The sequence below is a fragment of the Dipteris shenzhenensis genome, chromosome 25, assembly GCF_047967505.1.
Source record: "Dipteris shenzhenensis isolate YYH24624 ecotype China chromosome 25, Dip_SZ_1.0, whole genome shotgun sequence".
Taxonomy (NCBI): Eukaryota; Viridiplantae; Streptophyta; class Polypodiopsida; order Gleicheniales; family Dipteridaceae; genus Dipteris; species Dipteris shenzhenensis.
In genome coordinates, this window is record NC_141620.1 from 21,065,330 (window position 1) to 21,078,990 (window position 13,661).

The 13,661-nt window shown below is 46.4% G+C and overlaps 1 protein-coding gene across 2 annotated transcripts in view; it reads right to left on the reverse strand.

Moving 5' to 3' along the window:
- LOC147885592 (NAD(P)-binding Rossmann-fold superfamily protein) overlaps nucleotides 1-12,399 on the reverse strand; it is a 57,302-nt gene extending 44,903 nt beyond the window's left edge. For both annotated transcript variants that reach the window (XM_087396296.1, XM_087396295.1), the window contains exons 1-7: nucleotides 12,315-12,399; nucleotides 12,170-12,225; nucleotides 12,048-12,081; nucleotides 11,850-11,948; nucleotides 11,606-11,754; nucleotides 11,484-11,522; nucleotides 11,029-11,121 (exon numbers count right to left, since the gene is read on the reverse strand). In XM_087396296.1, the coding sequence (XP_087252422.1) occupies nucleotides 11,029-11,121; nucleotides 11,484-11,522; nucleotides 11,606-11,754; nucleotides 11,850-11,948; nucleotides 12,048-12,081; nucleotides 12,170-12,225; nucleotides 12,315-12,396 (552 nt within the window). In that variant the 5' untranslated portion in view covers nucleotides 12,397-12,399. The remainder of the gene's footprint in view (nucleotides 1-11,028; nucleotides 11,122-11,483; nucleotides 11,523-11,605; nucleotides 11,755-11,849; nucleotides 11,949-12,047; nucleotides 12,082-12,169; nucleotides 12,226-12,314) is intronic.
- Nucleotides 12,400-13,661: the final 1,262 nt, after the last annotated feature.

A 13,661-nucleotide genomic window follows, 5' to 3' on the forward strand; every position in this document is an offset into this window, starting at 1 on the left:
GCTCATGGAAAGCCCATCCAGCACCTGACAGCCTCTTGGTCAGTTGCAAAATCCCTAGACAAACTCATGGTCAATTGCAAAATCACCAGGTAGGCTTCTGGGTAGCTCCTAGCAGATGGCGACGCTCACTGGCAACTCATGGCAGGCTCTGCCAAGTGGCGAATTCCTCTGGCATCTCTAGCAAGCTCTGGCAAACCTCAAAATCTGCTCTGGCTCCTTCTGGGGCTATTTCTGGCCTTCTAGATCCAAAAGAAGGCCCTTGTGCTAAAAATAGCAATTTTTAATTGCACCACTCTTTTGGCCCCCTGTTGCACACTTTGGCCAAAGGAATAATTTACCTAGTAATTGGGCGCACATTCACAATTCTCAAGGGCCCACTAGGGAATTTTAATTCCCCAAGTCCCACACACATGGCCGGACCCTCGCCCCCCAGAGGCTCAAGACAGTCACGCGCAAATTATGGGAGTAAAAAATCAAAACTCCCATAATTTCACGTCCTCGTGACAAAGATACTTCTAATATGGTAGCAAAGTCACTGGGAGTAAAATTTTTGCCAAATTTAGTCTCCAATTGGAGAGCATCTTCTCCATCATGCCACGTTGGCAACAATCCGTACAAGCAAAGACAATCTGCCCATACTTCCCCGCATGTACACCGTACTGCAGCAATCTGTACGGATCTGGGCATCCGTACAACCCGTATTTAGCCTGCGAACCCGTATGGCTGTACGATTCCTGCAATCCGTATAGTACATGCTCAACCTTAGCACCCGCACAGCCGTACAATATCCTGCCATCTGTACACAGGCCTGCAACTCCGTGCAGCCGAACTCATTGTCCGTATAGCAGCTCCATACACAACTGTCCATACAACAGCTCTGTACATAGCAACCCCGTACTCAATCTCATGATTCATGCCACCATCCTACAACGTGCAACTCACGGAATTTGCTGGTGTGCAGCTTGAGAACTAGCCATACCTCCTATAGAATCCGTTGTTTTCTCTTCTTTTGTCGACCAGCCCTGTCGTGATTTCTTACGTGATTCTCCTGGGTCCTTCCACACGCAATCTAGTGGGGCAATTTTTAGGACCCAACCAATGGACCAACATGGATTCTAAGGGTCCTTTGCCCCCTCTTTGAACCAATCCACAAATTCACCCCCAAAGCATTAATCACTAGGGGGAAACTTTGCACACCCACATCGCATGGCCTTGCCCACTTAGCTTTCCAGGGTCCTATGTCATGTGCACGGATTGGTATCTGACGTGTACTAGGTACACAGGACTAGCTCAGGTTAGCCTGGGGAGGCTTAGAGCTAGGCAGGCTTGATTCTCGGGTTGAGTGGCAAGGGTACGAACTATTTATAGGTCTTCGCTATTTTTGGCGCTCGGGGCCCGAGTCTATAAAAGGGGCCCAGGGGGTTCAGTTCTCAGTGTGCAGTTGGGAGCAAGTCTCGTTCCCAGGTGCCGGGCCTAATCCTGGATTGAGTCGCGGACGCGCGCCTGCATCTTAGCGTAGCCCAAGGCCCAGTGGCAGATCCAGGGCTTCACAGCGCCACCTGGTGGTATGGGACACCAGGCTGGTTTGGATCTGATTGGGAGTTCGTGCCAGTAGCTCAGCTCGTGGCTCGGAGGGGACATCTTCTGATTCGGGATCACATCCCGTAGATGTCATGGTTGGGTGGCGAGCAGCCTGCTCAGATTTGATGTTGTGTGTGGTTATTTTGCAGATCAGGGGTTTCAGGAGTGCTGGGACGTGTCAGTTGGTATCAGAGCCAACTCCTGAGGTAGGAACTTCTGATGCGGGAATTTTTGACGGATTTTTCCTCCAGGTATGCCCTAAATTTCGAAATCTGTTGCTGCGTTTTTTGCTGGGTACCTGGGATAGGAGGGGTGGAAAGATATTAGGGAAAAGGTAGAAGAAAAGGAGGGAGAGAATTCGAGATCCCTGAAAGGGCCTGTGAGAGAAGGCTGAAGGAAGTGGAGAGAGAGCAGAAAGGTAGGAGAGAGAGGCGAAAAAGGCTGCAAGGGAGGTGTAGAGGTGACGCCCAAGGTAGTACGGTAACAGGCGGGTGCGAGGAGAGGCTCGTAGGGCAGCGAACAGGCTGTGTACAGCCTGCGTAGAGGGCTGTGTGCAGCCTGCGCAGAGGGTGCTTTTTTCGAAAAAGCACCCCCTCCAAAGCTAAGGGAGCTTGGCCTTTTTTGGAAGCAGAGCTTCCAAATAAGGCTGCCCTGCTCCCTATATAGGTGGGGGCAGGGTACCAGCCTACCCACAAGCCCAGCCTAGAGTTTCGAAGCACTGCCTCGAACTGTGCACTAGCCTGCATCAGCCGTACCTGCCTGCGCCAGCACTACCTCTGCACCGTGCAGTCTGCAGCGGCCGTACACTGCCAGCGCCAGCCTGCATCAGCCATCGTACGGCTCTGCATCAGCGCCGTATGGATCTGTACGGAATACCCTACGCCAGCCTACGCCACAGCCAGCGCCATCTATACGGATCCCGCTGCAGCGAGCCCTGCGTCAGCACCCCCTGCTCCGAAACAGTACCCGCACACTGTACGGACGCCGTACAGTCCACGTCAGCAGCCGTACAGTCCACGTCAGCAGACCGTACGGCCTGCGTCAGCAGACCGTACAGCCACTTCAGCAGCGCATGTATCCGGTTGCGGGTTCGGAGAGGTCTCGGGATCCGTGGGCTTCCGGTTCGCCAGGTTCCAGTATCTCTTTCCGTCGGCATCTCTCGGGACGGTTTTCTTCTGCTCCATTCTCCTCTGTGCTTCGTTTCAGTCAATTATTTCTCTCAATTCGTATTCGAATCAGATTTTAGTCATGTCTGATGCTCCAAATCCCGAGTTCACCATGGGAGAGCAGGACTTTGATTACACTCCTGTGGGAGAGGAGGATCGGGGTCTTTATGACGACCTGATAACCAAAGAGGCCTTCAGTGAATTTACGACTGCTCTTGATGGCAAATTCAAGTAGGTCAATGCTAATCAATCGGGGTTGACACAGCAACTCCAGGGGATACAAGCAACTCTCACCCTCCTGGCTAGCACTGTGCAGGCACTCACGCATGTGGATGCCATGGCTTCAGTGCTAGGCCCGAATATAACTCCAGATCCTTTTCCGGGTGACCAAAAGTCAAGAACAAAGGAGGTAGTTGACACTTGGTTACACAAGTGGCATGTACACTTCCAATTCCACCCCTATCCAAATGAGAAAAAGATCCAGCTTGCAGCAGGGTTTATGTCAGGTAAAGCCTTGCTATGGTGGAAGGAACTCCAGCCTAAGCCTGATACATGGACAGATTTTGAGGGGATCTTCAGGAAGGAGTTCCTGAAAAAGGAGGATGATTACGATATCGTTGGCAAGCTCAAGGCCCTCGATATGTCAAAATTAAACTTGACCTTTGAAGTTTATCTTCAAAGATTTAGGGATCTGCAAACCAGGGCCACTAAAATGGATCCAGTGACCTTGTTAGGTTTCTTCGTGGATGGTTTGCCAGACTCCTACAAGTTGCAGATAAAGAACAACAAGTGCACAACGTTGCAAGAGGCCATGACTTATGCGCGCATATATGATGATACCATGGCCGGTACCAAAGCAACCACAGTTACCGACACGAGTGGAAAGAACAAACGCAAGTTCTTTCAGCATACGACTGGTATTGGGGAGACGAAGTCTACGGACAACGCCTCCAAGAAAAATTTAACTCAGGCTAAGAATGGTAAAGCCCGTTTCCTTCGCACTTTGAGGCTCAAGAAAGAAGGACGATGCTTCCATTGCGAGGAGCGGGGCCACACAAAGAATGAGTGTCCTAAGCGGAAGAACCAAAAGTTGGTACTAGGACCGAAGCTCCAGGCGGGTCCACGTACCGCAACCAAGGGAGCAAACCAAGTCGCGATGACATGTATTTCAGTAAATGTCATTACCTGCCCACTCTCTTGTAATTGTACTTTCAATACTTCGTTGTTTGGTTCCCATGATCTTTTCCGAGTTTATGAAGAAGTTATGGACCAACAGGTTCACATTCTCTTTGATCCGGGCAGCTCTCACAATTTTGTTAATTACAAATTTGTGCAGAAGATGGGGCTGTCCACAGTACCTAGCGACCACACCTACGAGGTGCAGCTTCCAGCTGGGAAGCAGTTTTGGGATCGCAAGGTTGAAGCGCTTCCTATCCGGATTCAAGCCTACACGGGAGCTCTTACATGTTATGTTATGCATCTGGAGCATGTAGACTTGTTGATCGGGATAGAGTGGTTTAAAACCCACAATATTCAGATCGGATGGACGGAGCATACGCTTTCTTTTGTAGATAAGGACACCCAATTTTGTATTCAGTGTGATAAAATTTTCCCTTCTCAGGGGCCTATTGTATCTGCGATGCAGCTTCGGAATATATTAAACAATTCTCATTATGATGTCTATCAGTGTGTTTTGATTCCACTTTCTTCATTTGTTGTTTCTGTCATTAACAAGAATGAATTAAGTGTGTTTGAACACCGTGAACTGAGAATGTTGTTAGATAATTTTAAGGACGTATTCCCAACTCAACTGCCGGAAGGTTTACCTCCAGAACGGGCAGTAGATCATCGCATAGACTTAGTCCCAGGGGCTCAACCTATCAGTGTACCACCTTATAGGATGAGCCAGGTAGAGGAGGATGAGTTAGCTATCCAGCTTCAGGATTACCTGAATATGGGCTATATCCGCCCAAGTAAATCACCTTGGGGTGCACCTGTCCTCTTAAGAAAGAAGAAAGATTCTTCCTGGAGAATGTGTATAGATTATAAACGATTAAATAAAGTCACAATTAAGAATCGATACCCTCTCCCTCGTTCCGATGATTTGATAGACCGTTTGGCCGGAGCGAAGTATTTCACTAAGATTGATTTGCGTACGGGTTATCATCAAATCCGTATCTATGCTAAACACATAGATAGGACCGCATTCCGGACTAGGTATGGTCATTACGAGTTCCTCGTATTACCTTTTGGTTTGACCAATGCTCCTGCTACTTTTCAGCAGATGATGAACGATTTGTTCAGGGATTTTCTGGGCAAATTTGTTGTAGTGTTCTTAGATGACATTTTGGTATATAGTAAATCGCTTGAGGATCATATAGGACACCTCCGGGTTGTCTTAGTTGTTCTAAGACAGTATAAGCTTTATGCCAAGATGAGTAAATGTGACTTCTTTATGAAGGAGATCATTTACTTAGGACACAAGATTTCTTCTGAAGGTATTAGCATTGATCTGGATCGTATCCAGAAGGTTTTAGAATAGGATTTACGGTATTTCTTCGGAAGTCTGTGCGTGATTATTCACATATCACGGCACCCCTGACAAACATATTGAAAGGTCGTGGACGCAGGTCTACCCAGCCGATCTCTTGGAATGATGCAATGAACAAGGCTTTTGAAACCTTGAAGTTTTCTATCAAGGAAGCACCCATTCTTGCATTACCCGATCCTACCCGGCCTTATGTTTAGAGGCCGATGCGAGTGATTATGCGATTGGGACAGGTCTATTCCAAGAGGGCAGACCTGTAGCTTTCGAGAGTAAGAAGCTAGACGACACTCAATATCGTTGGCCCACACTCGAGAAGAAACTTTATGCTGTAGTGTATGCTCTTAAGGTTTGGAGACACTACTTGTATGGTTCGAAGTTCCTTGTATTGACTGATCATCAGTCAATTAAGTATGTGTGTGATGGATCAGAATTGAGAGGAAGGAAAGCTAGATGGGCAGAATTAATACAGGATTTTGATTTCGAAATACGTTATCGTAAGGGTTCGTTGAATAGTGTGGCAGATGCCTTAAGTCGAGTTAAGTTTGTAAATGCTTTGTCATTTACGGAAATATCCTCAGACCTATTTCAATCCTTGAGAGGGCTATACGCAACTGATAGTCATTTCAGTTCTTATTGACAGAGAGTCCAGGATGGGAGCTCCATGGTTGACCAGGACTCGGGGATTGTGCCACCTATGGTACAGGCGGCGGGAGGTCAATGGATGATTAGGAACGGCTTGCTGTTCCGGAATGAAAAGATTTGTGTGCCTGATGTTTTGGACCTTAAATCCAAGATTCTCTGGGAGTGTCATGATGCTCCTAGTGCTGGACATCCGGGTATACATAGGACTCTGTCTCTTGTGAAGCATACCTTTTATTGGCCTAAAATGCGTGCATTTATTGAGAACTATGTAGTAGGTTGCCGAGTTTGTCAGGTTACTAAGGCAGAACGCCTTAGAAGCGCGGGCTTATTACAGCCATTACAGATTTCGGGTAATAAATGGGAAAGTATTTCCATGGATTTTATTACTGGTTTGCCTCGAACGCGCAAGGGTCATGACTCCATTTGGGTCATAGTCGACCGTTTGACAAAAATGGCTAGGTTCTTACCTACTAGAACAACTATTTCAGCTGTTCAGCTGGCTCACGAGTTTGTGGACAACTTGTTTAAGCTGTATGGTTTGCCATCTGACATAGTCAGTGACAGGGACTCAAAGTTTACAAGTAACTTTTGGACACTTGTATTTGAGAAGTTGGAAACTACTCTAAGTATGAGTTCCTCGGATCATGCACAATCCGATGGCAGTACAGAGAAGGTCAACCAGTTGGTTGAAGACATGCTTCGGGAATATGTATCCAAGAGACAGTCTTCATGGGAAGATTATCTACCTATGATTGAATTTGCTTACAACAGTGCAAAGCATTCTAGTACGGGTTACAGTCCTTTTATGCTTATGTACTGGTATATTTGCGAATTCCTAAGGAATCCAAGAGTCTAAGTACTGGTTTGGTTCCCAAATTATCCCCCAGATACTGTGGTCCTTTCAAGGTCATTAAAAGAATTGGACCAGTTGCATATCGACTAGAATTGCCTCCTGATGTTAAAGTACATCCAGTCTTTCATGTCAGTAGACTGAAAGAGGTCTTGGGTGCAGATGATCAACTTGTTTCTCCTCATGAGATTATAGAAGTTACAGATTTGACTTTTATTCCCCACGAACCTGAGTGTATTCTTGAATTTCGTGACAGACAGATTCGTAATCGATCTATCACGGAATACAAGATCAAGTGGAAGGATCGTGTTGAGGAGGATGCAACATGGGAGACATTACAAAACCTCCAAAGAACATTTCCGGGTTTTTTAGCGAACTCAGGAGTGAGTTCTTAGAGGAGGGGGAGTATGTCATGTGCACGGATTGGTATCTGACGTGTACTAGGTACACAGGACTAGCTCAGGTTAGCCTGGGGAGGCTTAGAGCTAGGCAGGCTTGATTCTCGGGTTGAGTGGCAAGGGTACGAACTATTTATAGGTCTTCGCTATTTTTGGCGCTCGGGGCCCGAGTCTATAAAAGGGGCCCAGGGGGTTCAGTTCTCAGTGTGCAGTTGGGAGCAAGTCTCGTTCCCAGGTGCCGGGTCTGATCCTGGATTGAGTCGCGGACGCGCGCCTGCATCTTAGCGTAGCCCAAGGCCCAATGGCAGATCCAGGGCTTCACAGCGCCACCTGGTGGTATGGGACACCAGGCTGGTTTGGATCTGATTGGGAGTTCATGCCAGTAGCTCAGCTCGTGGCTCGGAGGGGACATCTTCTGATTCGGGATCACATCCCGTAGATGTCATGGTTGGGTGGCGAGCAGCCTGCTCAGATCTGATGTTGTGTGTGGTTATTTTGCAGATCAGGGGTTTCAGGAGTGCTGGGACGTGTCAGTCCTGCCCACACACAAGTTCAAAAACTCACCCCCTCATGACAGTTAAGGTCCCTACTGTAGCTCTCTCAAGGGGCAGCCCTCCTAAGCTAAAGCCTCGACAAGGCATACTCTTCCCTGCCCGATCTCCAGTAAATGTTCCAACACTTCCCCAGTCATCCCACAACCCTGAACCTCTGCCACTGTAGGGAGTCCAACAACTAGTCATCCACAAGGTCAAGGAGAACTTTGGGGGTATAATAAACAAAACATGTTCAAGGCTTGAATAAGGCTGGTATTAGCCAAGCCATGAGCCCGAACAGTGCACCAAGGGGCTAGGGAAAGGCCAAAACCACTGTCAAGGTCCCACTGCAGCTCTCTCAAGGGTCAGCCCTCCTAGGCATGCCGAAAACCACTGTCAAGGGTCCCACTGCAGCTCTCTTAAGGGGCATCCCTCCTAAGCTAAAGCCTCGACAAGGCATAGTCCTTCTTGCCTGGTCTCTGGTAAATGGTCCAACATTTCCCCGGTCATCCCACAACTCTGATCCTCTGCCATGTAGGGAGTCCAACGACTAGTCATCCACAATGTCAAGGAGAACTGTGGGGGGTTCCACATGAAAGGTCCTACCTTGACCTATAATAAAGAAAACAGGTTCAAGGCTTGCATAAGGCTGGTATTACCCCAGCCATGAGCCCAAAGAGTGCACCAAGGGGCTGGGGAAATGCTAATGAGACATGAAAACTCCTTCGTAACCATGGTAAGACCTGGAATAGACCTCTCTGTAAAAGCCTTACATATGACAAGGGAAGGAGCTGATCGGCAGTGCCACAGACTACAATCAATAATCTGTGGTCAGGTCGGGTTGGATCTGGGGGCCAGTCGTGTACAATTTACGGACTCGCCAAGTCGGCCAAGTTCAGCCCCTATAAAAGGGCTCCCTTGGGGGGCCATTACTAAGTTCAGCCTGCAGGAGATTGAGCCTTCTAGGGCACAACATAGGGGCAGATCTACAGCAAGGTAGAAGAGCCATAGTTGGTGCATAGAAGATGAGCAGGTCAAGTTCATCCTTGGTAGCTACTGAAGCATACTGGTGACATGTGGCAGAGAAGAGGCGTGTACAGCATATGGAAGCGGTTTTGGTGCCTTACCTCAGAGACAATACGCTGTAGGTGTGTGTTGGAATTTGGTGCAGGTTTCGTACTTGGTTTCTACATCAATGAATTTTTTTTTGGCTGTAATCTGAGTGTTTTTTCTTTACATTAATGCACACTGAGTGAGTTGTTGTCTTATATGAAGTTGTGTGATCTTGGGTTAGTCTTCTGTTGCAGGGAGTTGGCTGTAACAAGCAAGCTTCTTATTTTGACATGGTGTCCAGACCTTGCATGATAGTGGATGCATGATCTTATATCTGCTAGTGGTACATGTCGAGATTCTCCAACATGGTATCAGAGCCCAGCTGTCAATCAGGGATAGCCGCAGGCTTGCAAATATGGATACTGATAGTAAAGAGTAAGAAATTTTAAAATTTATAAAGAATACATAGACACCTAATCATACCCTAATCAATCAGTAAACCCTAGTCCATGCCTGTGAGTGAGGTCTCCAATACACAAAATACAATCCGTGATGTGCGGGAAATCTCCATTACATGTTCTTGATTTTGAAACTTCAAGAGAAGGCGTCAGAGTCAAGTGGTTAAAAGGGGATCTTGCCTTATGGTCCTTAATTTCAAGCCTTCCATACATCACGATCCCTTCAACCCTCTTCTTGACCAGCCATTTGAAAATGTCTATCCAGGTCTAGCTTCCATTTTCAATCTCAACGTGTATGGCTTTTTCTAATTATAATCAATAGAAAAGGAGCCTTTTTAGTGTGAGATTGGAAAGTATCACCAAGTAGAATGAACGCTTGTCATGCTTGTCTTCCAGAACACTGATGAAAAATGGACCAAGTTTCCCCATTTAAAAGTGCTGTTCCAGATACAGTTCCATTTGCAAGATTCTTTGACAGCCAAGACTCAATGAACCAGGCTCAGAATTCAACAAAGTTACTACACTTAAACTTGGCTGGAAGGCTGGAATGTACATTGACTTGAGCCTATTTGACAGACTGAGGGTGGTTTCCCACCAAGCCCTAAAGTGCACCAATTTTGCAAGTTTAGGACACTCTTTCATAGGACACTTTTCTATTGACCTATCCTAAGTCTTTGCATAGGACTTGTCTCACCCATGGTCCTAAAGTTTCCTTAAATTCTTCTGATTCCCAGGACCTCAAAGTCTTCTGAGAAGCATGGTCTAGCCCTACAATCTATGGCCTAGTCGAAAGGAAATCCCTCTTAGCAAAGCAGCATAGATTGAGTCCACTATGACCATCCTAAAAATAGCTGAACTTTTAGGACCACTGTGGGTCAGTGGAAAGCCACCCTGAATTGCGGCAGGATGATGTCACAAACACCCTTATTGAGGTGGCTTCACTGCTTTATGCATTTTGAGACAATTTCAAGACTGTTGCAGGCAAACTGCACCAATCGCTGGCTATTGGGGATCATGAATTCCCTTCAGCTCCTAATGATCATAAGCACCTCAATAGTGCATGATTCAATTTTATCGCTACGACTGCTGGTCACCAGACCTGCACAGTCCTCTCCGCAGTAGGTGCCCAAAGTCAGTCTTTAATCCAGCAAGTGTCCTAATAGGTGTTAGTTTGTAAAATACCAAGCACATTAGGCACCATGATGGTGCTCTTCAGGAGCTGATTTGAGGATCTCCACATCACTCCCTATCCTCCGATCTACTCCTATGTCTAACCTATGCTAGGTTCCTGTCTAACTCAAGGGAGGCTTCTGGTCAAATTGGCCATATGCCATCTTCAAAGATGGAATGAATGTCAAAGAAGAATTTTGCATGGCTATTTCAAGACAAGCAGGAAGAGAGTAAGACGATAAATTGATACTCGCTAAATTATTCCAAGATGTGATTCGGCCTTTTGAGGCTGGCACTTTAACAGGCCTGACACTCAATAGTTTGTCGTATTTATACAGCAATATCTCTTAAACCTTTTACATATTATGATAAGCTGAGTTTGTTTCCAACTATGCTTAGAATATCTTTCTTCGACTCACTCAAACAATAAACACCCAAAAGACAACGCTTTCATAGAGTAAACAAGCATCATAGAGTTCGCATAACCAAAAGCATCCATCATCGTTTAGCCATTAGGACATAACTTAAGAGACAGCCCATTACTTTTCATGAAAATAAGTTTCACTGTAGAAGATTAAAGGAAATGTGTGACAATAATCAGAACACGATTGGATGATGAGAAAACTTACCAAAACAACATTGCCTTGGCCTCTGCCAATCATAGAAGGGACTAGTAAACGTGTCAGTTGTATTGTCCCAATTACATTCACGTCAAATGTAGCCTGTCATGTTAAAATTGTCAAAAAGACATCAACAATCACACAGGGAAAGCTGAGAACCGATAACTCCACCACACATCAGACACTTAAGCATATTCAAGTCCCTTGCTGGACGTAGTGCCAGAGCATTTGAAAAGTTTACGCTCAAGCTCATTCCTTCTTCCATGTGGGTGTTTGATATCTGAAGAGGGTGATGCTTATGGATATTGCTAGAACTAGTGCACCAACCACACCTTACATCATTAACAAAGTAGCGGTAATAGCATAGATTGAGACATATACTTCCACACCCACGCTCGCTTCCTCTTCAGTATTCCTTTCCGGCTCCTCTTAATCGAGCTCACGATGTAACTGTAATAGTGTACCTTCAAGACGTCTTCGCTTGCGTCAAGGGCCGCCATTTTCTATATACACAAAATCCAAGCGCAAATGAGTAATTAGCACAGCTTGGTGACTGGACATATTATACGACAGTGAAGCAACTTACGGGACGTGCAGACGCAGCATTGTGGACAATGTAGTCGACTCCCGCTCCATCAAAAGCGGCCTCCGCCTTTTTCACTGCCTCCTCGATTGCCGCGACACCTGCGGCAAGGTTGACTGGCAAAACTACCACACTATCTGGCGCGTTGTTGCCTGTGAACAGCTCATTTAACATCGCATACACAATCTTTAATTGCAATCCTAAATTCTAATTCTCTTTCTCAAAACAGTGAGGATAAGATTCGCACCGACAAGGGACGCTTTCACCCGCTCCAACTCTTCTAGCCTTCTGGAGGAAAGAATAAGTTTTGCACCCAGCCGTGCAAATTCCTTAGCAAGAGCTTCTCCTGGAAGTTTTCGAGCAAAAACGAATTTTTGAATTTACGACGGTGCTCGAGGCCCGTGTTCGCTGGAAACGAAACTTCAAAAGGTCAAAAGCAGATTACCAATGCCTTGACTCGCTCCAGTGATCCAAACAACCTGTAGGAAAAAACGGCGTGCGAAAACGTTCAAGCGAAAGCACCCGATCGAGTTGAAATAGCAAGCGGGAAGCGAAAAGAAAGCAAACCTTGTTTTCGACAGCGCTGCGACGGGCAGGGCCGTGTCGGAGCAAGGTAAGGTCACCTGCGAAGGGGAAGCGGAGGGAAAAGATGAAATGCAAAGCAGAGAGATGGATGGAAATGCAGAATTGGAAGGGACGAGGAGAGATTTACCATCGGCTGTTGCAAATCGAAAGATGAACCATGCAAGAAATCCGAGGGCGATGAAGAAGATGACAACGATGAAGATCGCCATAGCTTCTCTCGTCTCTGTGTGTCTCTTCCACTTTTGAGCTTGGGGTAGCTGCCTACGTGGCACCACCTGTCCTACTTGGCACCGCTTCCTACGGATCCTCGTGATGCCGATGCTCACCCCAAGAGAAAGCGTTACTTGTTTTGCTCCTCTATCCACTTGGTGTTATCATAGACAGCAGTCACCAGACACCAGGCCCCTTTGCCACCGCCGCCGCTATTGTTGCCTGGTCTGAACCCATCCTATGCACACTGTTGAGGTGTGCCAGTCGATGCCCAGCCAAAAAATCCATGGCGTGTACACACCAAGCACCTTGTGCTCAGTTTCCTCATTTTTATGGGTAAGCTTTTGTCAAACGATGAAACACTACGATTAACTTGAGAAAACTTGGGCAGCCAAGCCTCCCTACCCACGCAAAGGCAAGCCATTTCCAAAAAGGTTGAGAAACCATCTCATAAAGCAATTCATTAGTCCAACCAAGGCAACATCTAGTGTGTAACCGCCTTGAGGATAAGCCACATTGCATGTAAAGTAGTTTAATTTGGAAGGTTACTCTCAAAGCTTTAGATTCTTTGTCTGTCTTCCTTTGAGCTTTGCAACCAGCTAAGCACCATCCCTACGTGGAACCACCTATCCTACTTAGCACCACCTATCCTACTTGGCAACCCTTCCTACGTGGCATCACCCTTCCAATGCTCGTGATGCCATTTGCAGAAAAGTTGAGAAACCATCTCATAAAGGCAAGCCATTTGGAGAAAGGTTGAGAAACCATCTCATAAAGCAATTCATTAGTCCGACCAAGGTAACATCCAGTGTGTGGTTAACTGCCTTGAGGATAAACCAACATTGCATGTAAAGTAGTTTAATTTGGAAGGTTACTCTCAAAGCTTTAGATTCTTTAGGTAGGTAGCATTGTGCCATGGAATGAAAAGATGAGCTCTCCTTGAGCCACGTGTCATTATTAATTTCCATTTTATTTCTTTTGTGATATTTTGGAAAGGGCATGAAATGTAACTGCTCTTTTCCTCCTATCATTCAGCACATCTCTCTTCCTGTCCATCTTGGTCTCTGCCTCATCGCTCCCTTCAACTTGCTCTTGTAGTGGAGCTATAAACTGCCTTATCTTTAGTTCAAAAGTGGTAGAGCAATACCTGGTACATGGAACTTTTAGGGATGGTAGCTATGACAGGATTTCAAAGCCAGCTTCCACATTCACCTTCCAGGTTTTGAGCCTCGTAAAACTTCTGAAAACATTTGAAGTATCGATA